This window comes from Vombatus ursinus, unplaced genomic scaffold (assembly GCF_900497805.2).
Source record: "Vombatus ursinus unplaced genomic scaffold, bare-nosed wombat genome assembly UNPS02014793.1, whole genome shotgun sequence".
Classification (NCBI taxonomy): Eukaryota; Metazoa; Chordata; class Mammalia; order Diprotodontia; family Vombatidae; genus Vombatus; species Vombatus ursinus.
The window spans coordinates 14945106-14971590 of NW_020954571.1; the positions used below are offsets into that span (position 1 = coordinate 14945106).

Genomic DNA, 26485 nt, shown 5'->3' on the forward strand with positions numbered 1-26485 from the left:
AGTCATTGTGTATATTGTTTTGCTGACTTCATTTTGCATCTGTTCATATGTATTTCCTTGCTTCTCTGTGTTCTTAATATTCGTTTCTTACGATTTAGCAATATTCCATTACATCCACGTACCAAAATTTATTTAGCCGAGGCATATTTTACTTCCAGTTCTTTACAACTACAAAAGGTGCTCCTTTAAACATTTTGTTATTTATGAATCTTTTCTGTCTTTGGCATCCTTGGGGTATATACCTAGTGGTGAAATCTGTGGGTTAAAGGATATGAACATTTTAGTCACTTTCTTAACATAACTCTAAACCCTAATTTCTAGAATGATTGGACCAATTCATAAATCCACCAATAGTGTGTAAGTGCACCTGTCTTTCCACAACTCCCTCCCCAACATTGACTATTCTCATATTTTGTCATCTTTGCTAATCTTCAGGGTGTGAAATGAAACCTCAGAGTTGTTTTGATTTGCACTTCTCTTGGTTATTTGGAGCAGTCTTTCATTTGGCTATTTGCAGGTTGCAATTCTTCCTATGAGAACTGTTTGTTCATCTACATTGACCGCTTTGCTGCTGGAAAGACTAGACCCTTCCATTTCTAAATCCTATAGTCTGTACTTCTCTCTGACCCTTAGTTGCTTTATCTGTAAAATAAGGTAGTTGGACAAAGTAATAGTAAGTAGTTTATGTAACATTTTAAAGGCAACAAGTATTTATTAAGTACTTATGTGCCAAGCCCTGTGCTAAGCACTTGGTTTGTATATACAAGCAAAAAGAAAGACAGTGCCTGCCCTCAAGGAATATATTTTCTAATGAGGGAAGACAGTACGCAGAAGGGTGCTGAAAAGTTGGGGGAAAGGCACCCACAAAGGGATATTCTCGGAACAAATGTTATTGTTCTCATTTGTAAATGGGAAAGGTGAAGGAAGGAGTCGAGGTGTGGGGGGGTGACTGGAGGACGTAAGGGGAAATGATAAATGATTGTGGTATTTAAAAAAAAACAAGGTAACAATAAAACTTTTTAAATTTTGACTTCCTGCTTTGGCTCCTTATTCTGAACATTTGCATATGTTTCTCACACTACACAGTTACAGTGAGATGCTGGCATTCACCCTGACTGCCTTCCTGGAACTCATGGACCATGGTATTGTCTCCTGGGACATGGTTTCGATCACCTTCATTAAGCAGGTGAGGATCCTCCTGCTCAGTGCCTTCACCTCCTAAGCCCGTACCATCTGCTGCTTATTGTGCCCTGATGCTGTGAGGATGTTCTTTCTGCCTGGGGAAGGTACCCATAAAGGCAGTTAGGCCCAAGAGCATCAGCCTGTTTTTATCAATGACTTGATTAGAACTTAGAAAGCATTTTTACCAAATTTGGTTTAGTCGTGCCTGGAGAATAGCATTCACTTTTGGGTAGCTACATTTTGGAAGGGATGTTGAGACTGTTGATGCTGGAGTGCTTCCACTGAAGAGCAGAAACTTGAAATGTGAATATGGTTTTAAGTGTTTGTGTTCTGTCAGCATATCAATTTATAGGTGAATGCAGTGCCTGTGTGCATGTGTATATGCCTATGGCAGCAGAGGAGGTAGACATGGTCCCAATCCTGGCATCATGTTTTAGGAGGGACATTGACAAGATGGATCATCAAGCACCCAAATGTCTGTCTTATGGAAGAGGGATGAGACTTGTTCTGCTTGGCCTTGGCCCAGGAGGACAGAATTAAAACCAATGTGATGAAGTTGCTGAGAGACAGATCTTCTCTCAGCCTAAGAACTTGCCAACAGTTAGAGTTGTCCAACAAGGAAATGGGCTGCCTTTTATCATTAGGTGTTTTTAGACAGATGCTCGGTGACCACTTAGCTGGGACCTTCATTAGATCATAGATCTAGAACAGGAAGGAACTATGGGGTCATCTATTCCAATCCCCTTATTTTACATTTGAGGAAGGTGAGGCCTAGGGAGGTTAAATGACGGGTAGAGGGAATATCTGTGTTGGCTATCAGGAGATAACGAACTGGATGATCTCTGGAACTCCTTTCCACTCTTCAGATTCCATGATTTTTTGATTGTACAGTATAACCTATATCAGATTGCTTACTCTCTTAGGGAGGAAGGAATGGAGGGATGGAGGGAGAAAAATTTGGAACTCAAAATTTTACAAAAATGAATGTTGAAAACTATCTTTACATGTAATTGGAAACAAAATACTATTAAGGAAAAAAAGAAGTAGGAAAAACCAGTGAAACCAGTCAATATATCTAAAAAGTCTGAAAATATATAGTGTTCCAACCCCATGGATCTCTCACCTCTGCAAAGGAATGGAAGTGTCTTTTTTACTGACCTCCTTGACTTCCTTTAAGTCTCAACTGAAATCCCATCTTTTATTGGAAGCCTTCCCCAGTTCCTCTGAATTCTGGTGTCTTCTCTCTGTTAATTATTTCCCATTTATCCTGTATGTAGCTTGTTTGTACGTATTTGTTGTCTCCTTCATTAGACTATAAGTTCCTTGAGGGAAAGGATTATCTTTTGTCTCTTTTTATATCCCCAGTGCTTAGCTCAATGCCTGGCACATAGTAGGCACTTAATAAATGTTTATTGATTGATTTAAAAAAAAAAGATTCCATGATTTTGTGAAGATGTCTGTGAAGGGTGATAATCTTAAAAAAGAATGTGTTTAGGCTATACTGGTTCAGTGGGTGAAATGAGCCTCTAGTAATATAAAATCCCCTTTATTTACCTTTCTTTTCATTTTTTTTATTGATGCCTTTAATCTTCATATCACATTTCAATGTCCTTTCTCCAATTGATCTATCTTGCTTATTTATACTTTAGCTGCTATAATGAAACCTAGGCTTTTCCACTTGAAGAATTATAATTGAGAAGAGAGCATGCTTGCCTGCTTGGTAAGATCTTGTGTTTCATCTGAGACTTGATTATCCATATCTGGAGAAAGAAAGTCTGTCAGTTTGAACCATGTAGCCATAAAGCAGATAGCAGCATACCTAGACTGCAGCCCTGATGTCTGGGAGGAAAGAAGCAGCTTCTGGAGTTCTAGGCTCATAAACCCAAACCTATGCCTCAGCATACTGCCTTCTGAACCTATGGATGAGGGTGCTTCTTTCTCTCTGGGTTTAGATTGCTGGGTATGTGAGCCAGCCCATGGTGGATGTATCCATCCTGCAACGGTCGCTAGCCATCCTGGAGAGCATGGTCTTGAACAGCCAGAGCCTATACCAGAAGATAGCCGAGGAGATCACCGTGGGCCAGCTCATCTCTCACCTCCAGGTGTGAGTAAGAGACACTGCCTTTTCCTGTCTTGGCTTTCAGGTCTCTCGTCCCTGTTTCTCCTTTGGGAAGGCTCTAACTTTCTGGCTTGTTGGTTCATGCATGCAGTGCATGCACCCCTCTCACTCTCCCTCCCCCCAGTCCTGTGCAAAAGGCTGTGGGTGAGAGGAAGCTGGTGCACCGGGACTTTCCCTGAGGGGACTTAGTGCCAAGAAACAGCTGTGGTGCAGTCCTCACTTGTCTAGTGCTTTATGCTTTATAACGTTTTCCTTGCAACAGCCCTATGAGGAAACAGGTTCAAGCTGGTTAGTGTAGCAGATGAGTGTTGGGGTAAGGAGAGCAATAGATTTGGAATTAGAGAACCCAAGTTCAAGTCCCAGTTCTTGCATGTATTAACAAATTACATCTGAAAGAAGGAAGAAAACAAGCATTTATGAAGTTCTTGCTATGGGCCAGGCACTCTGCTATGACCTTTACAAATATTGTCATTTAATCTTTACAACAACCCTGGGAAGTAGGTGCTATTACCAACATTTTACAGTTGAGGAAACTAAGGCAGACAGGCTAAGTGACTTGCCCAGGTTCACACAGCTAGTCAGTGTCTGAGGCTTGGTTTCCTCATCTGTAAAACAGGGATAACAGGTGCACTATGTATATCAGGGTTGTTGTGAGGCTCAAAGGAGATAATTCTGTAAAGCACTATGTAAGTGATAACTATTATTACATTCTATAAATATTTTTTCCCAGGAAATGAAACAAGTGAATGCCTGGGAACACTACCATTATTGCTTCCTCTTTTCTTCATTTGCAGCTGGTGTGCCAGTCAACACTTACCCATCAGTGATTCCTTCCTGACCCCTGTTCCATCCCCATTGGCATAGTCAGTATTGCCAGGATCCTGATAAAGCAGGGTCTCGAGAGGATGTGGGCAGCAGTGTATGGGCCCCTTGGGACTGTACTTTCAGTTAGCTCTGATCCACCACTCCCAGTAAAAGGAAAGCATGCCTCGTGCTGTATTCTCTTTGCAGCTTCCATCTCTGCCTGTTAGCCCAGCATTGGATGTTTTTCCAGAATTTGCAGAGCACACAGGCAATCTGATTCATTGGGTTAAGCCATAGACCAGGAAATCCATCCTGAAATGTTCTGAGGCAGGCATGGGGTAGTGGAAAGAACACTGAACTTAGAGGCAAAATGCCTGTCCTGGGCACACAACTATGTACAAGCCTCTTTGTTACCATAAGCCTGAATTTTTCATCAATAAAATGGTAGTAATATATATAATAGTAATCTTGCACTACCTACTGAACAGGCTCACAAGGAAAGCATTCTTTAAACTATGAAGTGCTATACAAATGTGAATTATAACTCTTATAGCCTCGCACTTCATTAATCATTTTAGCTTTCTGCATAGTGTTTCTTCTGTAAAGTGACACTAGGCCAGCAGCCTGACTAATAATGGTGGAAACCAAGATAGCTGGATCAGTGTTAACTGCTAATCCTTTTTAAAATCAAATTATTTTCAATTAAGAAAATTTGATTTTCCCTTTCCATCTCCTTAACCTCCCTGTCCTAGTTGAGCCATAGAAGAAAAAAAAAAGAAAAACAAAACCTTGTAAAAATAAATATGTACAGTCACACAAAACAGTTTCCCACATTGGCCACATCAAAAACGTGTCTCGTTCTGCATCTTGAGCCCATCATCTCTCTGTGGGAGGTTATCAGCAGGCCTCATTACTGGTCCTCTAAGATCATGATTGGTCATTGAATTCTTCAGCATTCTCAAGTTTTTCAAAGTTATTCACTTGTATAATGTTGGTGTATAAATTGTTCTGGTTCTGTTTACCTTTCTCTGCATCAGTTCGTACAGATCTTTTGAGGTTTCTTTGAAACTGTCCTTTTCATCATTAATTAATACTACTATGGTATTCAGTTATATTTATGTACCATAATTTGTTTAGCCATTAGTTGCTGGGTACCACCTTATTTTCCAATTCTTTGCTACCACAGAAAAGGCTACTATAAATATTTCTGTATATATGGACCCTTTATCTTTTTCTCTGATTTAGCTGCTTATCCTCTTAGGTTCTCAGTGTAATTCTGTGACCATGGGAAAGTCACTTAACATCTGTCTGCCTCAGTTTCCTAAACTGCAAAATGGGGATAATAATGGCCCCTTCCTCTCAGGGTTGTTATGAGGATCAAGTGAGATAGTATTTACAAAGCACTTAGCACAGTGCTTGGCATATATTGGTGCTTAATAAATACTTAAACCCTTCCTCTCCCTTTCCCCATTAGTAGGCAACGTAATGTTTTGGGAAGAGCAGTGATCTAAGAGTCAGAAGATCTGTTTTCAGGTCCTGACTTTGCTACTAACTAGCTATATGACCTTGAGTGAGTCACATGATCTCTTTAGGCTGATTTTTCCACTTATAAATTGAGGATCTTACTATCTCTTCTAACTTTAAAGCCCCTTGCAGCTCTGACATTTGAAGAATCTGTGAGGTTGAGCTGAGGGTTATCATAGAAAATAGCTGTATTTCCCTTGATCTGGGCTGAGTGAAGAACATTACCCAGGGTACCTACCATGTGACCCAGGAGACACTTTACACCTCGTTTATAGTAGGAGCAACATCTACCTGGTGCCCTCCCATGTAGGCTAGTCTAGTTTTTCTCCAAGCTATCCTTCAGGCTTGAATGGTTTAGCAGACTAAAGTTTCAGTTGCAGACTTGTCATCTAGAAGGAGTAGAAACCCCTCAGACTTGATGGCCATCCCACTGCTGTTAGTTAACACACTGTTGTGATCAGAAGCATTTCTGTCTGTGGATAAAAGTGGGGGGGCTTCATCTATCTCAACCAGTGCTGTGTCTTTGCTGAATATCTCTTCCATGCTCCATTGTTATTAAGCATCTTTTCTTTTAAGTGTTTCATTTCATTCTAATCTTCAGTCTGAACCACCAGACTGACCCAGGTCAGACTTGGCCTAGAACCTTCTCAGAGGATAATGGCATGTAGTATCCAGTGTGCATGACAGAGCCTTTATTCTGGTCAGGGGCAGGGAGTTAAGTTAGAGTTGTTTTGTTGTAATGATGTTTTTTGTCCTTTTTTTCAAAATCTTCCCCAAAGAGTTTATGACCAAATGAGATAGAGGGGATTACAGGAAGTACAATGGATAATTTTGATTATGTGAAATTAAAAGGCTTTTGCACAAAACTAATATAGCCAAAATTGGAAGGAAAACAAGAAACTAGGGAAAGAATTTGCATCGTTTCTCTGATAAAGGCCTCATTTCTCAAATATGTAGGGAACTGAGACAAATTTATAAAAATAAGACCTATTCCCTAGTTGATAAATGGTCAAAGAATATGAACAGGCAGTTTTCAGAAGGAGAAGTCAAAGCTATTCAGAGTCACATGAAAAAATGCTCTAAATCACTACTGATTAGAGAAATGCAAATTAAAGCAACTCTGAGATACCACCTCACATCTATCAGATCGGCTAACATGACAGAAAAGGAAAATGACAAAGCTGGAGGGGATGTGAGAAAATTAGGACGTAATGCACTGTTGGTAGAGTTCTGAACCAGTCCAACCATTCTGGAGAAGAATCTGGAATTATGCACAAAGGGCTGTAAAACTGTACATACTCTTTGACCTGGTAATACCAGTAAGTCTGTATCCCAAAGAGATAAGAGAAAAGGGAAAAGAACCTATATATACAAAAATATTTATAGCAGCTCTTTTTGTGGTGGTAAAGAATTGGAAATTGAGAATTGGATGCCCATCAATTGAGGAATATGATTGTGATGGAATACTATCGTGCTATAAGAAATGACAAGCAGGATAGTTTCAGAAAAACCTGGGAAGACTTAAATGAACTGATGCAAAGTGAAGTGAGCAGAACTAGGAGAACAGTAACAGCAATATTGTAAAGATGATCAACTGTGAAAAACTTAGCTACTCTGAGTAAGACAATGATTCAAGACAATTCCAAAGGACCCATGATGAAAAATGTTATCCACCTCCCAAGAGAGAACTGATGAACTCTGAATGCAGATTGAAGCATTCTTTTTAAACTTTCTTTATTTTTATTGTTTTATTTTGTTTGTGTTTTCTTTTGCAACATGGCTAACATGGAAATGTTTTGCATTCATGACCTCACCTGTATAATTAAAACCAAATTGCTTGCCTTCGCAAGGAGTTAGAGGGGAGGGAAGGAGAGAATTTGGAACTCGAAATTTAAAAAAAATGATTGTTAAATTTTTTTACATGTATTTGGGAAATATTTAATGAATAAAATTTTTTTTTTAATCTTACCTAGATATCATCTTGCCCCTTAGAATCTGGTAATCACCCTGTGCTTCCTATTCTCCCACAGCTCTAACCAGGAGATCCAAACTTATGCCATTGCGCTGATTAATGCACTTTTCCTGAAAGCACCTGAGGACAAGAGACAGGTGTGTGGCTGCCATTTCTTTTTTAAAAAATTTAAATAAGTTTAAATTTAAATAGCTTTTTCACTCTCTTTGGTCAGTGGCTACTGTCATACCTGAAACACATAGGCTCTTAAGAGAATTTTCCTCTGCAAAGGAAAGAGCCAAAATTCATTCCATCCTTCATATGTTGGGACAGCATGGCGTAATGGAAAAGTAATGGATTTGGAGTCAAAGGAGCTGAGTTTGAATCCTGGCTCTGCCGGGTGACCTCAGCCAAGTTGTTTAACCTCTCTGGATCCCATTTCCTCATCTGTTAAAAGAGAGGTGGTTAGACCAGATGATCTCTGAGGTCTCCCAGCTCCAAAGTTCTGTGATCCTGTAAGTTTCCTGCCTTGTTCCTGATCTGTGCTCCAAGTTCTAAGAGACATCTTCATGTCAAGGGGAAGGAGGGTGTGAAGCCCCTTTTGAGAACAAGAGGGGGTCTCACATATCCTAGTTAGGGCTCAATTCCCCCAATATAAAATTTGGGGTTTAGGTCCTCCCTTCTAGCACCAGCAGTCTATGACTCTATACCTCTTCTGGAGAAATTGTTTATCCAAGAGGCAGTACATGGGATAGGGCCAGGCCCCCAGGTTTCAAGGCCTGGGACAGTAAAGTGGGGACCTTAGAGTCTTTCTTGGAAAGGCAGAAGTAGAGGACTTTCAGGAAGTTTGCTTGAGGCTCCCTTGGTGACCTAATGAGCCCTCTTGGAGCCTCAATTTCCCCATCTGTAAAATGAGAATATATGTAATGATATCTGCCCTGTCTATGTCACAAAGCTGTTAATGAGGATGGAATTAAATAATAGATGTAAAAGCACTAGAGGGAATTAGGTTCAAGTGCTATCCAAACACCTTAGTTGTTGTTATTATTTGTTCTCTTAATTGTGCCAGTCCAAATGCACATGGGACTATCCAAACCCCTTGACACACTCTTGGCTGGAGGACTGGGGGTATCAATGCATCTGTCTGTGTCTGTCCTTGTTGTATGGCTTTGCTGTGTTAACCTCTTCCTTCCCAGTACTCGTTTTGCTCCTAAGCTGAAAGCTAATTCCTGTCTGCCTCTCTCTGTGCTTTCTGCTCTCTGCCGGCAGGACAAGCTTCTTAATCCTCTAGACCTGCCTGTTACTGTAAGTAGCTCTGCCCCGTTGGAAGGGCCCTGCTCCAGCTTTCCGAAGATACAGTCTCTGCTTTTGGGGGGGGGGAGGCCCCAGCTGGCAGTGAAGGAGGGCACATGCACTGTGCAATCTGAGGGGCTCTACACATTGTATCCACGTCTCCACACCCAGTCAGCACCTGCCTTTATATAGGCCCCAATATTCAGCCTGGGAAGATCAGGGTCAGATGTAATGCATAACTTATTTTCCACTTTACTAGAGGTAGCAGCAAACTTGGGAAGAGCATGGGGTTTGGAGTGGGAAGGCCTGCTTTAGAGTCCCATTTTTGCTATGTACTGTTAGCGTGACTATGGGCAAGTCACATATTCTTTCTTAGCTTCAAATTCTTCATCTGTAAAATGGCGATAATAGTCTTCTTACAACCACCTCCCAGGATTATTGGGAGGATCAATGAAATTCATTTCTATTCAACAAATCTTATGCACATATACTGTTCAGACCCAGGACCTGGTATTGGGTATACAAAAACAGATAATGACTTGGTCCTTCAAATAGCTTACAGATAAAAAATACAAAGCATTTTGTGGTTTTCAAGTGCTCTATAAATGTGAGCTAACTAATTACTGCTTCATGAGATTGAGTCATTTCTGTGAGAGGCTTCAATTGCCTGGAGGTGGCTACATCCAGCTGGTCTTTTCTGAACTTTTTGTTCACAGTGCCTGGCTGCCTCTCAAAAGGGGCACCCAAGCATACTTTACTCCATAGGTGAGGTGCAGAACCAGCATTGTGTCCCTAAATTCAGAATTGTTTATAAAATAAGGTAGCAGATTGGAAGCATTGAAGACATTCTGAGAGCAGGAGAGAAGTCAGAATGATAGAGAGAACTGTAAAACCCGGGTTTCTGGGATCACTAAGCATAGGGACAAAAAACCCCAACAGGGTTCAATAGCAAGGCCTGCAAAGGCATCAATCACTCTGTTAAGGCCCAAAACAATAACTGATGATCATAGTGATAACGAGGAGCCCCTAAGAAAAGATTAATCATTTTCATTGTGTTGGGTGTGAGAAGGCAGAAATGTATAATAAGTTTAAGAAAAATTGCTCTTTTGGGGTGGCAGGGTGAGCTAAAATTAAAAAAAATATCTTGGCACATAAAAGGGGAAAATTTCACCTGAAAATCCAGTTATGTGGAATAGCTCATTCCCCAACAATGCTAGAATAATGAAATGTTAACCCATTCGTGGGAATAGAATGTAGTCAGGAAGGTAAATCCATTAGGGGAGAAAATGTAAGGCAGGAGTGGCTCCCTAGACAAGGAGTCAGGACCCTCATCAAGCTTCTGGCCTTATCTCTGCCTCTAGATGTGAACCCAGCATGACCTTGAGAAGTCATTTTCTCTCCTTGGGCCTCAGTTCCCTTCCCTGTAAAAAGGGATCAGACATGATGATGATGATGATGATGATGATGATGAAATTCATTTGAGAGACTAAGAATATCTGAACTGAAGCCCTGCCTCTGTGATCCTGGTCATGTGACCCTTGGGGAGTCACTGACCCTCTCATGCCCCAACTTGTACTCCTCTACCAGTGGCTCTAAGACAATTGAAATGCAGAGAGCTTGCCATTCTGCAGTGTCTTGGGGGTGCCTAACCCGGGCTGTCTACCCTGATGAAAACATAGGCCAAAGTAAAAACAAATAAAGGACTCATACATGCAAAGTTCTCTGCTCACAACACTTCTTTATGCTAGGTATTATTTCCAGTTTACAGATGAGGAAAATGTGGCCTAGAGAGGTGAAATGATAGAGATGCTCAGGGTCAGAGCACCAGGGAGTGTCACAGCCCAGGTCTGTCATGCCTGGATCTCTTGGGTTTCTTTAATCCTAAGATCTGTGATTCTAGTACAAAGTAGAAATTACTTTGTGATTATGTAATATTCTTGGTGGTTTCTTCCACTTCTTGTCCTCCCTCTGCCACTGGAATGAAATTCTCTCAAACTTTCTTCTCTACTGCCAGTGTCTCCCTTGCAGTGCTTTGGGGAGGACAGTTATAAAGCACCAAGGAAATGTGAGTTCTCTGAAGTGGATTTGAGGGAGGTAGGACATGGACCAAAAGGACGTTACCTCTTGGTCCTTTTCGAAGCAACATTTGGCTGGGAGCTCCTGTAGCCACAGTCCCCTATGTCCGTCATAGCTTAGGGAGCAGCACCGTCTGCTGACCATCTGTTCTCTGTGTGAAGTGTCCATTTGATTTCCTCATAACATCTTTCTCAGACTGAACCAATTCACATTTCTCTTTGAAGACAATACACTGGTTTACATTGTGAATTATTTGGACTTGCACAAAAAATGTTTGGGAAATAAAAATGTAGTTGTTTTTTGGTTAAAAAACAACCAACTGCATTTTCTTCATTTTACCACACATTCCTATTTCCATGTCAACAGAAAAACTTGAAAATGATAGCAAGAATAACAATCAAGCTGCATGTATGATCCCCATGCTGTGTTCACCCTGATAGGAGTTAATGGAGTGGGATGGGTCCATAGAAGGAGGCAGCATGGACAGTGGAAGGAGTAATGGATTTCAGATCTGGAGACCTGAGCTCAGGACCTGCTTCTGTGACTTGCAGACCTTGAGCAAATCACTTACACTCTCTTGGCCCAGTTTCCTCATTTGTAAAATGAGAGGACTGGACAGGATGACCTGTAAGGTCCCATCCAGCGCTAAATCAATGATCCTTAACTTCATCTATGTATGTCCATCTCTTTCACCTCATGCTTACCTTAATTTTCTCAACAGGATATGGCCAATGCATTTGCACAGAAGCACCTTCGGAACATAATCTTGAATGTAAGTTTGTGATACACAGCCTATTGTTTTTTAGGAAGGGGACAGCATATAGGGGATATCAGAGGTATCAAAGACTTCTGAAATACAAAACTGTCAAGCAGAAGTGAGCCTAGAGATATCCTTAGTGGGTAGGTGGGCTTGGGGCCTTCCCCTGAGATTTTACACGGAAAGGAAAGGAAGAGCCTGTGGTCATTCCCATATGGAGAAGTTGTATGAAAGAGCCAAGATCATCTCTTATAGGAGAGAAAGTCCTTGTGCACAGGAGAGAAGCTGTGGCCCTAAAACTCTGTCTATTGAAGAGCAGTGTAGAAGGTGAGGTTTGAATCCTGGCTCTGTCCTACTAGCTGTGTGACCTTGAGCAAGTGATTTAACCACTCTGAGCCTCAGTTTCCTCATCTGGAAAATGGGGATAATAGTGCTTTAACTAACTGTCTCATAGGGTTGTTGTGAGGAAAGTACTTTGCAAACCTTAAAAGTATTGCAGAAGTTATTATAGTTCTCACTCATTCAGATTTGGCTCTTCTGTTCAACAAATATTTATTTTGTAAAGTTTATTGATGCCTTTTGTTTTGACATCACAGTCATTTTGGAATATAGTGTTGCTTTCCTCTGCTCCCCAGCAAATTTTCCCTTTTACCAAAAATTTTTGAAGGGACTTCAGCAAAATCAATGAGCAGACACATTGACTGTATTTAATGGCTCATGCCACATTTCACAGCTGTCCCCCACCTGTCGAGTGAAAGGGAGGTACATATTCTCATCCTTTGTCTGGGGCAAAGCTTGCTCATATATAATTACATTGTGCTCAGATTCATTTTAATGTTCTTTCCTTTTAGTTTGTTGTAGTCCTCACACATACTGTTTTCCTGGTTCTCTTTACTTTGCATTGCAATCAGTTCATCTCAGTCTTCTCATGTTTCTCTGATCCCCTCATATCTGTCATTTCTTATGGCTCAGTAATAGTCTACATCTATATATCACAATTTATTTAGCCATTCCCTAGTTGAGGGGTACCTACTTTGTTTCTAGTTCTTTTCTTGTTGCTAAAAAAATACTACAGTGAATAGTTTGGTATCTTTGGGAGCATTCTTTCTGTCTTTAACCTACCTAAGGCAGATGCCTAGTGGTGGGAACAAGGCTATGGACATTTTACTTCGTTTTTTTGTAATTCCAAATTGTTTTGCACACTGGTTAGACCAGTTCATAGTTGCACCATCAGATTGGCAGAGATGACAAAAAACGGAAAAATGACCATTTTTGAAGGGGTATGAGAGGACCAGAAAACTAATGCGGTATTGGTATAGCTGAGAATTGGGCCAGCTATTCTGGGAAACAATTTAGGACACTACCTAACATGTCACTGCACTATGCATACTCTTTAACCCAGCAACACCACTAGTGAGCAGACACCCCAGAGAGTTCACAGTAAAAGGGAAGGACCCATATGTACAAAAATATTCAGAGAAGTACTTTTTTGGTTATAGTAAGCAACTGGAGATTTAGGGAGTGCCCATTAATTGGGGAATGACAGAAAATTATGGCATATGAATATCATGGAATGTTATTACACCACAAGAAATGACAAAAGGGATGTATTCATAGAAACTTGGTAAGACTTGCATGAAATGATACAAAATGAAGTGAACAGAACCAGGAGAACAACTTACGGTTTTGAAAGACTTAAAAGCTTTGTTGAATTCAATGACCAGCTGTTACTCCAGAGGATTGATGATGATGTTACTAATAGCTAACATTTCTAGAGTACTTTAAGGCTTACAAAACATGTAAAATATATTATTTGTATGTTGTTTAGTTCTCACAACAGCCCTGTGAAGAAGGTACTATTGTTATTCCTACTTTACAGATGAGGAAACTGGGGCTGCCAGAGGTTAAGTCACTTGTTCACGGTCACTCAGCTCGTAAGTGTTGGAGGAAGGATTAGAATTTAGGTCTTCCTGACCCTAAATCCAACACTCTATCTGCTAGGCCACCCATCTCCCAGTGAAGCATGTTCTCTCTCCCTAACAGAAAGGTGATAGATTAAAGGTGTAGAATGAGCTATGCACTTATGGAGATGGCCAGTGGGTGGATTTATTTTATTTGATTATGAGTATTTGTAAGGGTGGGAGTTTTTGTTTTTATTGGGGGGGGAAAGAAAATTGAAAGGGGAGTGGGAGGCTAGTGATGATGCTCCCCAAAAAGAAAAAAGAAAAGCATCACTGAAACATTTTTAAAATGCCCTGAATAGAACAGAAGGCAGTTCAGAGGAAGATAGAGACAAGCTGGATAGCTTTGTGAGTTTATATACTTTAAAAAAAAAAACAAACAAGCTGCATATTCACTATTGTATATATACTCCTCTTGTTTCTGTTCTTCTTTTATATGAAAATGTTCATGATTGTGGTGTTTAAGTTCATAATAACAAAGAATACAGTTTTTAAAAGAAAATTAGGGAGAATAAAGGGGTTTATTAAAGGAGAAGCTCCTGGAGAGATGAAAGGGAATGAATGATATAAAGGGTGCAAGTAAAAAGGGCTTGGCATTGACACGGCAAAGGGCCATCTCTTCGGACAAGACCAGTACTGAGGAGGAGAGAATGAAAGATAAGGGTGATTTGAATTGTTGAATTAAGAGCCTCTGCTCTCTTGATAAAGTATTTGTCAAGGTTTTCTGCTGGGGGGTGGGGTGTATGACTCAGTGTTGGGTGTCTTAAGAAGAGTAGTTTTGGTATGAGTTTGGGGAGTGCAACATAGAATCACTCAAGGAAGAGTAAAAGATTTCTGTAATAGGTATTTTCAATCAATCCTCTCTTCCTTGCCCTTTGGATTTTTCAGCATGTAATTCGGGGAAATCGCCCAATCAAAACCGAGATGGCTCATCAGCTCTATGTACTTCAAGTCCTGACCTTTAACCTTTTGGAAGAGAGGATGATGACCAAGATGGACCCTAATGATCAGGTTAATGGTAGACTCAGTGATACTGTTCTCTGCCCTCCTACCAGGGAAATGAGAAGTCTCAAGCATATGTTATTGACCCTGCTTTTTGTGATCAGTAACCTATTTGTGACCCTTCATAGCCAGTGACATCTCTAGGACTTATTTTACCTAACCCTGGAAACATTAAGATCTGGTACTAACACACTGCTAATCAACCAAGATAAAGGGGTTACTTGCCTAGTCTTTTTCTTTTCTGTACTGAAAGAGAGGTGGTAGCACTCTTCCTTTTTTTCAGAGGTGGGGGAACAGTGGGTGGTGAACACAGCTTATAATGTCAGATTTGGTTGTTGTATAGGTTACTTTTGTGGAATTTATTCTATATTTCTTTTTTTATTCTTTGTCATAAGCAATGGTTCTCTGGATGGGGAAGGGATATGTTGGCAAATGAAGGTGATATGTAAACAAAAAAAATCAATAAAAATTTTAAAATAAAAAAGAGAGATGGCGCCACCAATGATACAGTTTGGGACCAGAATTCCCAAAGAAGCTGCCCTGCTATTTGTTCTCTCAAACATACCTTAGGTATCTGAGCAGTTATATTTGTTTTCCCTCAGGCACAAAGAGATATCATATTTGAATTAAGGCGAATTGCATTTGATGCGGAGACTGACCCTACAAGCGTCACTGGCAGTGGGACAGAGAAACGAAAAGCCATGTACACCAAGGACTACAAGATGCTGGGATTCACTGTATGTACCCTAGTGGTCCTCTCCTGCCTGTGCCTCCAGCCTTGTCTCCCTACACCCTGGGCTACATGTTTACAGGCCTTAGGCTCTTGGGAGTTTGCCAGATCAAGTGTAAAACTTGAACCCCATAATTGAGTCCATAGGTAGAGCTGTCCTTTCACAGATTATAGCTAACATTTATATAGCATGTTAAGGTTATAGAGTCTGTACATGTTATATTCTTTGATGCTCACTACAATCCCAAGAGGTAGTACCGGGATTATTATTCACATTTTACAGTGGTAAAGTGACTTGCCCAAGGTTACAAAATAAACAGAGAATCATTACACTGTGATATCAACCTAGTCATAAGAAGTTTGGCATGGTTAGCTGAGCATAGCCTTTAGGGCAAGGGGGCAGTGGTTTCACAAGATTGTTCATAGGAGCTTTTCACTTTGGATGAAGAAATACACTGAGAGGTGCTAATGTTCATGTGGCGTTTCTTTTTTCTGCTAGAACCATATCAACCCAGCGATGGACTTTACCCAGACTCCTCCAGGGATGCTGGCTCTGGACAACATGCTTTACTTGGCCAAAGTCCATCAGGATACCTATATCCGGGTAAAGACAAAAAAAGACTTACCCTGGACCCTGGTTCTTAATCATATTTCACCCAGATTTTTGTCTGTCTTTGCACTCTAATTCTTTTTTTAAATTTTATTTGTTTTTTAAAATTTGTTTATTTGTAGTTTTCAACATTTACTTCCATAAGATTTTGAGTTCTGAATTTTCTCCCCCTACCCCAAGATGGTGTGCAATTTGATATAGATCATATTAAACATATACATTCATATTACATATACTATATATATATTAAACATATTTTCACATTAGTCATGTTGTAAAGAAGAATTAGAACCAATGGGAGGAACCACAAGAAAGAAGAAACAAACAAAAAAAAAAGAGAGCAAATAGTATGCTTCAATCTGCATTCAGACTCCATAGTTCTTTTTCTGGATGTGGATAGCATTTTCCATCATGAGTCTTTTGGAGTTGTCTTAGATCCTTGCATTACTGAGAAGAGGTAAGTCTATCAAAGTTAGTCATTGCACAGTGTTGCTGTTACTGTATACAATGTTCTTCTGGTTCTGTTCACTTCACTTAGCATCAGTTCATGTAAGTCTTTCCAGGTTTTTCTGAAGTCCACCAGCTCATCATTTCTTATGGAATAGTAGTATTCCATTACATTCATATACCACAACTTGTTCAGCCATTCCTCAATTGATGGGCATCCCCTCAATTTCCAATTCTTTGCCACTGCAAAAAGAGCTACTATAAATATTTTTGTACATGTGGGTCCTTTTCCCATTTGTACGATCTCTTTGGGATACTGCCCTAGAAGTGGTATTGCTGGGTTGAAGGGTATGCTACAATTTTGTAGCCCTTTGGGCATAGTTCCAAATTGCTCTCCAGAATGGTTGGATCAGTTCACAACTCCACCAGCAATGTATTAGTGTTCCAATTTTCCCTCATCTTCTCCAACATTTATCATTTTCCTGTTTAGTCATGTTAGCCAGTCTGATAGGTGTGATGTGGTACCTCAGAGTTGTTTTGATTTGCATTTCTCTAATCAGTAATAATTTAGAGCATTTTTTCATTTGACTATTGATAACTTTAATTTCTTTATCCAAAAACTGCCTGTTCATATCCTTTGGCCATTTATCAATTGGGGAATGACTTGTATTCTTATAAATTTTACTCAGTTCTCTATATATTTTAGAAATGAGGCCTTTATCAGAGACAGTGGTTGTAAAAATTGTTTCCCAACTTTATGCTTCCCTTCTAATCTTGTTTGCATTGGCTTTGTTTGTTGCACCCTTTTTATTTTATTTTTAGGCAGTTGGGGTTAAGTGACTTGCCCAGGGTCACACAGCTAGTGTCAAGTGTTTGGTCTGAGGCTGGATTTGAACTTGGGTCCCCCTGACTCCAGGACCGGTGCTCTATCCACTGCGCCACCTAGCTGCCCCCCTAATTCTTTCTCTTTCTTGGCAGATTGTCCTGGAGAATAGCAGTCGGGAGGACAAACATGAATGTCCCTTTGGTCGAAGTGCCATTGAGCTCACCAAAATGCTGTGTGAGATTCTGCAAGTTGGAGAGCTGCGTAAGTCTTTCTGGCACTGCTACGTTCATCCACCCTTCACTGTGACAACAAGAATAACAATGTACTTCCTGGTCACATGTCAGAGTGTTTTATGTATATTATTCAATTTGCTTTCACAACATTTTTGCAAGGCAGGTTATGCCAGTATTATCTCCATTTACAGGTGAGAAAACTGGGGATAGAAAGTTACAGAGGGATGCTCAGTTACAGAGCTAACGAATGGCAAAGTCAGCACTCAAATCCAGCCTTTTTGATTTTAAATCCAGTGCTCTGGGCTACGCACACCCCCAGCATAGTGGTCGTGTGAGAGTAGATTGACCAAGAAAACTAGTGAGGTGAAACCGCCTTGTCACTGCCTCCTGAATACTCAGTGTGGTGTAAGGAGAAGAATTCTTGCCCGAGTGTCAGGAGAACACGAGTTAGGATACCAACTCTTCTACTTTGCTGTTAACTGGATGATCCACAGAATGAAGATCTCTCTCCCATGGCTATTGTTAGGAAAGCTCTCTCTACCCTTAAAATGCAAAAATGGGAGAGTAGTTATTTTATAGATGAGGAGTTTCAGGTTCTGAGAAATTACGAGGGCTTTGCCCAAGTCCACACAACTGGTAAAGAGCATAGGCAGGTCTCTAACTCAGGTCTTTTGACTCTTTACTATCTCCCCCATCATCCCTGCATTCTAAAAGGTTAGTCCTGGTTGAGATGAGACTGGACTGCTTTCCACCAGCTCACCTATTCTGTTATCCCGCAGTGGAGGTAAGGAGATGGAAATGCAGGACCTAAGGGTAGGTCAGGGAAGCATTCCGTAGTCCCAAGGAGGATCAGTGGCCAGACCCCTATGTGAGTCAAGAGACTCTACCCTGTTCTTGGGAAGAGGAATCAGCTGGATAAGATATTAGCTGATCAAAGATATCGAGTGGGTGCTTCTGGCTAGTGACAGAAGAATGAATCACCTCTGGCAGTTGATGGGCCTGCATCCTGTCCTGTATCAGGAAACGTGGGATGGTCAGGAAGGGGGAGAAACCTACAGATGAGAGAAGTCTTCAGGTGGGGCTCGGGCCCATCTCACCCAGCAGTTCCTGGGGTTCTTGGTTGCATTTCCCCTCTGCCTTTGAAGCCACAGAGGCTCTAGACCTGGGTCCTAGGGAGGGGCCCTCATCCTTTTCCCATATTCTCTTTCCTCCACAGCAAATGAAGGACGGAATGACTACCACCCAATGTTCTTCACTCATGACCGAGCATTTGAGGAGCTCTTTGGAATATGCATCCAGCTGCTGAACAAGACTTGGAAGGAGATGAGGGCAACAGCAGAAGATTTCAACAAGGTCATTGTTGTGCTGGGGAACCTGCCCAGGGCAGAAAGAGCTGAGCAGACTTTGCTTCTAGCTGAGACCCAAGAGTCAGTGCAGGTTGGCTAGTCAGATAACGATAATAACAGTGCCCATGTCTAGTGTGCCATAAGATTCACACAGCCTCACCAGGGTGTTGTGAAGAAGGCAGAGCAGAAAACCATTATCCCCATTTACAGAGGAGGAAACTGAGATTTAGAGAGACAAAGCATTTTGGCCCAGAGGCACAGGGCTAGTGAGGGTGAAGCCATCTTTCCTGACTGCTAGTCTGGTGCCTTTTTCCCATTCTTCCACACCACTCTTCTTTTAAGCCAGACATGGGGAGCAGAGTGCCTTACCTGTAATTGTTGTTACTGTCAGACTGCAGAGTGCTGCAAGGTAGATTAGGTTTGGTGTGGATTGTCACAGCAAGCTCAAATGTCTTAGCAGCAACTACGAGAGCTGTAACTAGGGCATTGTGGTCAGGACTTTGCTGTGGGCACAGAAATTTATAGCACTTAGCACCTAGTTAGAATCATATTAGGTGACGGGTCTTCCTAAAGCTGAAAATGGTAATTGAAGGTAATTGATTAGAAACTTCCCTAGCACTTGTGGCTTTGGGCAAGTAAATTCCTTTCTATCTAAGCATGTGGTAAAGAAATTTTATTTTTACATTTCATAGCACTTGCCAGGGTTGAAGCACCAAGGTATATTCCTTCATTAAGCAGCTACTTCTGTAGCATTTAGGTCAAGGCCCCTCACCTCTCAGAGCCTCACCTTCCTCATCTGTAGAATGGAAATAAGGATTTCATTGCTCTACAGGGTTGTTTTGAGGAAAGCACTTTGTAGAATCTTAAATCACTATGAAAATGCAAATTTTATTTGTAAAGTCCTCAAAATGCTAAGAGTTCTTTAAATCCTCACAAAATGTCAGATCTAAAAGGGATCTTAGAGACAATCTAGCCCAAACTCCTGTCATTTTACAAAGAAGGAAATTGAGAATCAGGGAGGGAAATTACTATTTCAGTAAGGCCCTGACTAAAGGCATGGCCAAATATTTATTTTTCTTTGATTGATTCTACCCTCCATCACTCAGTGACAGTTTGAAACTTCAAAATAATCTCCTAAGGCATTGGCCTGATTGTGTAGCTTCCCCACTCATAAACTTTCAGTGGGCTCCCATTGCCTATAAGATAAAAAACTCTTTAATTAGTCGGACGTTTAAGGCCCTCCACAATTTGGCTCTCACCTACCTTTCTGTTTCTATTACGTACTACTTCCCTTCACAAACTCTACACTCCAGTCACCCCAACTGCTAGACATTCCGCAAGCCTGGTACTTGCTTTTCCACCTCCCTACATGTACACAAACCTTCCACATGTTTAGATCTAACTTGTCCCTCATTTCCACTTCTCAGTCCCTAGCCTTCTTCAAAGCTCATCTCAGGGGTCACTTCTTACTTGAAGCCCTCCCTGATCTCAGTTGTGAGTGTTCTCTCCTTCCTCAGTTTCCCTTCTCCTATATTCTTGTACATGTTGAATCCCTCAGCAGAAGAAGGCAGGGGCTGTTTTGTCTTTGTAGCCACTGTGACTAGCATAGGGCCTCATATGTAGTAGGTGCTTTATGAATGTTGAATTACATTTAAATGGGTTTCCTTGGACTACACCAAATTAGTGCCAGAGACAGGACTAGGGTCTAGCTCCCAGCCCAGTGCCATCACAGCAGTGGTGCTCATACCCTTTTTCTCTCAGGTTATGCAAGTGGTACGAGAGCAGATTACCCGGGCTTTGCCCTCTAAGCCCAACTCTTTAGATCAGTTCAAGAGCAAACTTCGGAGCCTGAGCTACTCGGAGATTCTGAGATTGCGCCAGTCTGAGAGGATGAGTCAGGATGATTTCCAGTCCCCACCGATTGTGTAAGTCTTGTGGGGCATCTAAGAGGAAGCAGCTGCCAGCTTTGTCTCCCTTTGAGAGTTTCAACTGCCTCCATGAACTAATCTTTATTCTGTTGTGCATCCTTCTCCAGGGAGTTAAGGGAGAAGATCCAGCCAGAGATCCTGGAGCTAATTAAGCAGCAACGGCTGAATCGGCTCTGTGAGGGGAGCAGCTTCCGGAAAATTGGGAATCGGCGACGGCAGGGTGAGATGGAGGGCAGCTCTGGCCACACTAGGACCAACACACCTTGTACCTGATTAGGGGAACAGACTTAGAACAAACTTTCTTCTACTCCTTCTGGGGCTTTTTCAGAGCTGCTCCCCCTGACTTTCCTGGAGTCAGGGAGCCTAGGCTCAGACATCCCTAGATATACCATCTTGGGCAATTCAGTTCCTCTCCTTCAGCCACTGTTTCCTCATCAGAAAACCAGGGACCATATTTCGACCACCTACTTCAGTTAATCAAGAAGTATTTTTTAAGTGCCTGTTATGTGTTAGGCATTGTACTAGGCACTAGGGATACAAATACAATGGATGAAACAATTCCTTCTGAACAGCAGATTGCCTCCTCTTTTAAAAAATAAGTTTTATTGGGATATTTTTTATGGAGGTTATGTTCTAATGGGGGAAAGGTACAAGGTAGTTAAATGCAAGATAGTTTGGGAGAGACTAGGATTTGGAGAACTGAGGACATGCTTCCTATAGAAGGTACTGTGTGAGCTCCATTCTACCATTGCCACCCCCCTCATTATTACTTATTCTTTGCATTCTTTTTTAAATTTTTGAGCTTCAAATTTTCTTCCTCCCAGCTCCTCCCCACCCATTGTGAAGTAAAGCAATGTGATATTAATTATACATGTAAAGTCTTGCAAAACATTTCCACATTAGCCGTGTTGCCAAAAAAAAAAAAAAAGTCGGGGGCAAGAAAAATAAAGAAAATAGAAAAAGAATTCTTCAGTCTGCATTGTGCTCCATCTTGGGGGATGAAGGGGGATTCTGTTGGGCAGTGGTGAGGGGGGAGGGCATTCTGGGTGTGGGGAACAGCCAGAGCAAATGCACAGAGATGGGAGATGGGAGGGTGGTGTTCAAGGAACAGAGAAAAGGCCATTTTGGCTGGATCTCAGAATAGAGGAGGGGGAATCTGGGATAACACACCTCACAGGATTGTTGAGACAAGTATTTTGCCGTCCTGGCCCCACTTTAGAACTGTGAGCTGTGGTGATTTGTGATCATTTCCTGTGTATTTCAGAGCGGTTCTGGTACTGCCGGTTGGCCCTGAACCATAAGGTTCTGCACTATGGAGATCTGGATGACAACCCTCAGGGGGAGGTGACCTTCGAATCCCTACAGGAGAAAAGTAGGTGCAGCTTTGTTACTCTTTTGATAAATAATGGAAAGAGCACTAACTGGAAACTGGTGTTATAGTGTTGGCGCTGGTTCTAATTTACTGTGTGACCTTGGGCAGATCACTTCTTTCTGGACCTTAGTTTCCTCATCTCTAAAATGACAATGATAAATTGTGTCTTACCCAGAGGCAGTGTGTAATAATGGAAAGAACACTACACTTGGGGTCAGAAGGCATGGGTTCAAGTCTTGGCTTAGCCAGAAGTTAGATGCATATCCTTAAACAAGTTATTTCAACTCTCTGAGTCTTAGTTTCTTCATTTATAAAATAGGAATAATAATACTCGCCCTCCTTGTCTTACAGGGCTCCCATGGTAAAAGTGCTTTGTAAAATGTAAAGCAGTATAGAATTTGGAGCTGTTGTTACTACCCACTTCATGTCATTGTTGTGAGGACCAGATGAATGTGAAAGTGCTTTGGAAAATATAAAATGCTCTCTGAGTCTAAAGTATTGGTGATACTATTATAATCATGGTTGAATAGGTGTGAGGGCCCAGGTCTGGGAGAAATCCCTGGGACAGATGGGCTGTACTCCCACAGCCCTCTGACCTTTCATTTATTCAAAAGACATTAGTCATTTGCTTTGCACAAAGCAGTATGCTAGGGACTGAGAATTCAAAGATTGAAAACATCCCCTGATAAGACCCAGAACTGGAATGATGGCCTTGTTGATGGAGCAGAGGGAACAGATTTTAGGAGTCAGCTCAGGTGCTACCTCCTCTAGGAGATCTGCAGTTGTCTCCTCAGCTGCAAGTGCTGTTCCTTTTAAGGTTACCTTCCATCTACTCTGGGTTTGTCCTCCATGTTCACATTTAGATATGTTCTCTCTCCCATTCATGTGTAAGTCCCTTAAGGGCAGGAACAGTTATTCATTTATTTATTTATTTGGTTTTTTTGGTATCGATGTCTTGTCTGGCACATAGTAAGCACTTAATAAATACTTATTGATGGATTGATTGATATAGGGTGAGGGGGGAAAGGAGAAGGAAGAGTCAAAGATCGTTCTAAGGTTGCGGGGCCTTGGAACCTTCAGTTAATTCTGTTAACCTTATGGAAGTCCTGGCAGGAGCCATTGGTCAGTCTTGTAAGGTAAGTAGGGTAAGTAGTATCTTATCCATTTTGCAGATGAGGAAACTGAGGCTCAGAGAAGTTACAGAAGTTAAGCAAAATAAACCAATACATTATTCATCTCTGGCAGTGACTGCCTTATTCTGCACCCATATTTTACCACCTATTTGACTAGAAGAGAGAATTGGTTTCCAATCTTCTGGAGTAATTGGTTATTGCACTGATTAGAGTTCTGAAGACTTTTAGTGTAACTTTTTTTGTGATCATTAAGTAAATTATTTTCTTAGTTCTACTTTGTTCTGCATCTGTTCATAAGAGTGTTAAGTTTCTCTAAATTCTTTTTGTTTGTCTTTCTTATGGTACGATAATATTCCATCACAGACCTGTTTGTTCAACCATTGCCTAAGTAATGGCACTCATTACGGTTTTTTGCTAGCACAAAAAATGGTACTATAATTTTTTTTTTGTATCTGTGGGATCACTCATTCTATTTTTGACCTCCCTAAAGTGTATACTTTGTGTTGTTATTTCTGGGTCAAAGGATATGTACAGTTTAATGATTTTAGTGTAATTCCAAATTATTTTCCAGAATAGTTAGACTAATTCACAGCCCCACCATCAGTGTGTCATGGTGCTCATCTCCCTACAATCCCTCCAACCTTTACTATTTTCATTTTTTGTCATTTTTATCAATCTGATGAATGTAGGGTAAAACCTTAGTGTTGCTTTAATTTGCATTTCTTATTTTATCAGTGTAATTTACAACATTCACATGGTTGTTGATAGCTTGCATTTCTTTTGAATACTGCCTGTTATATCCTTTGATATTAACTTTTATAAAACCAAACTAATTTGCCTAGAGGCCAGGTTGTAGTTTCAAGCTTTCAAAAAGAGTCAAATTGCCCTCCCATTTGACCATTTCTCTTTTTTAGTTCCTGTTGCAGATATCAAGGCCATTGTTACTGGGAAGGATTGTCCTCATATGAAAGAGAAAAGTGCTCTCAAGCAGAACAAGGTGAGTTAGGAAGGTGGGAGTTTGTGTGTCATTAGCTGAGGACTAAGGAGCTAAGTAGGGCATAGGCAAAATGTTAACATAGGTGAGCTGTTTGATTAGAGACATGCCTCATTTTGTGTACCATCTATTTCCTCACATTGAATTGAGACATTTGAAGGTGGTGAATTGTTCAGAGTCTGGGTTAAGGCCTCTGAAAAAAAGATGCAGTTCTTCTAATGCTTCAGATGAACCGTTTCAGTTGACTGAGAATCAGAATAACTGGGTTCTAATTTAGGTCTTTCATTAACTTGGTGTGTGACTTTGGCCAAATCACATCTCTTTTCTGGGCCTCAGGGTTTGCATTTTTCATATGGTGATAATCCTTGCCCTACCCAGCAGCAGTGTGATGTACTGAAAGGAGCCCCAAACTGAGCTAGAAGACCTCATCCATAAAGTGAGGAGGGGTGGACAAGATAACTTCCAGGTGTTGACATTCTCTGCTGGAAGAGTCCTTCCAGCTCTGTCATTTTATATTCCAGTGTCCTCCCCAACTTTCACATTCTTTGATACTGTGATTTTCCTCTCAGGAAGTATTGGAATTGGCCTTCTCCATCCTGTATGATCCTGATGAGACCTTAAACTTCATCGCTCCTAATAAGTATGAGGTGAGCGTAGGGCTTCCTTGGAATAGGAAGGCCCTATTGTGCGATCTAATGTAATGGAAAAAGCTGAGAGTTGAGGGGCTGGATTTCCAGCCCCCTCTCACTAGCCTTAGCACAATCAGTCTGTCTCTGAGCCTCAGTTTCATGATATGCAGAATGGGGATGATAACACTGGCACTGGCACCAAGCGGTAGGGAAGAAGGTGCTTTGATTGTGGCTCTTTGGCCGCGGGGTGGGGGGGGGGGGGGGGGTGTAAATTTGGCTGCTGGAGTGGGGTCAGCCCCTAGGGTAGCTGCATTTGGTTCTAAGTGCCTGCATCATGGGAGTGGGATCCCAAGGTGATTGTCTGAGGGACAAGGCTCCCAGTGCCACCCACTCAGACGTGGAGGGCTATCTTATATCACTGAGGATGTTGTGTCTGTTTGTAAAATGAGCACAATTCCAACCCATGTCCCTCTGTTACCACTTCCATGTGTAGGGGCAAGAACTGGGGGAAATGAAGGCCTACAAGGCTTCTTACAAACTATTAATTCAGTAACTGGTTATTAAATAAGCACTTGCGGGTGCTTGGCCCTGGGAAAGTACAAAGCTGAGGCCTGGCTCTGGACTTCATGGGACTCCATTTTAGCAGAGGGGTAAGAAATCAGATTGTTACGTATGGAACACTGTATAAGTGCACTCTTAGCCAGTGCTTTCATGATTTCATCATGAAATATTTTATTTCATATTATTTCTTCAGTGCAGGGAACTCTCTGTGTATGGAAACTATCTCTACTGATGTACACAGCCACTTGGCTGTGATGTAGAGCTCTAGAGAGTTGCCTAGGGGCATGAGGAGGTTTCATGAAATGGAATAGAAGAGCCCGTCTTAAGCACTTTCTAAATCCCAGCACTGTGCTGGGTGCTGAAATACCAATAGGAAAGAGAGGCAGTCCTTTCTTTCATTCTAATTAGGTAGGTAGCAACCCTCCAGGACAGTTCAGTGTCAGGACAGCTGATAAAGCCCTAGTGCCATACAGGCCAGTGGTTGACCTAGGGGAGCAGTGGCTCATCAATTGACTATTGGGAGGGGGTAGTGGGACCAAGAGTTGGAGTGGAAGAGGGCCCTGGGTTGCTTCCTTATGGTGAAGAAAGGGGGAGGGAGAGAGTCACTATCTAGCCATGACAGTGCATCTAGCACCGGGTGGGAACTAGGCAGTAGGGGCTGGAGCAGGGAAAGAGAATGGCTCTTGAGGCCTGCTCTTACTGGGCCCTTGGGCCTCTTGTTGGCATCAGTGACTCGCCCATGATCACATAGCTAGCATATGTCAGAGGCAGAACTTGAACCCAAGTCTTCTGCCTCCAAAGCCTACCTTTTATCCACTGTGCCTGACTGCCTCTCCTTAAGAGTATTAAATTAAAAACAAAATGCTGTGTGAGTAGAAAGCTGGAGGACTTCATCCTTGAGGAGATGGACCTTAATTTGGGCCTTGAAGGATGGACAGGATTTGCTTCATGGAGAGAAGAGTAAAAGGGAGGACGTTACAGATGAAAGAGCAGCGTGTGCAAGGCAG

General features: G+C 41.5%; 1 protein-coding gene across 1 annotated transcript in view; it reads left to right on the forward strand.

The window, feature by feature from the left end:
- ELMO2 (engulfment and cell motility 2) overlaps positions 1-26485 on the forward strand; it is a 50139-nt gene that overhangs the window by 20607 nt on the left and 3047 nt on the right. Inside the window, exons 7-20 of the mRNA XM_027869516.1 lie at positions 1087-1186; positions 3135-3286; positions 7660-7738; positions 11671-11721; positions 14556-14678; positions 15272-15406; positions 15899-16003; positions 17435-17543; positions 18732-18868; positions 20623-20786; positions 20897-21009; positions 22054-22161; positions 24209-24291; positions 24858-24935. Of these exons, the coding sequence (XP_027725317.1) occupies positions 1087-1186; positions 3135-3286; positions 7660-7738; positions 11671-11721; positions 14556-14678; positions 15272-15406; positions 15899-16003; positions 17435-17543; positions 18732-18868; positions 20623-20786; positions 20897-21009; positions 22054-22161; positions 24209-24291; positions 24858-24935 (1537 nt within the window). The remainder of the gene's footprint in view (positions 1-1086; positions 1187-3134; positions 3287-7659; positions 7739-11670; positions 11722-14555; positions 14679-15271; positions 15407-15898; positions 16004-17434; positions 17544-18731; positions 18869-20622; positions 20787-20896; positions 21010-22053; positions 22162-24208; positions 24292-24857; positions 24936-26485) is intronic.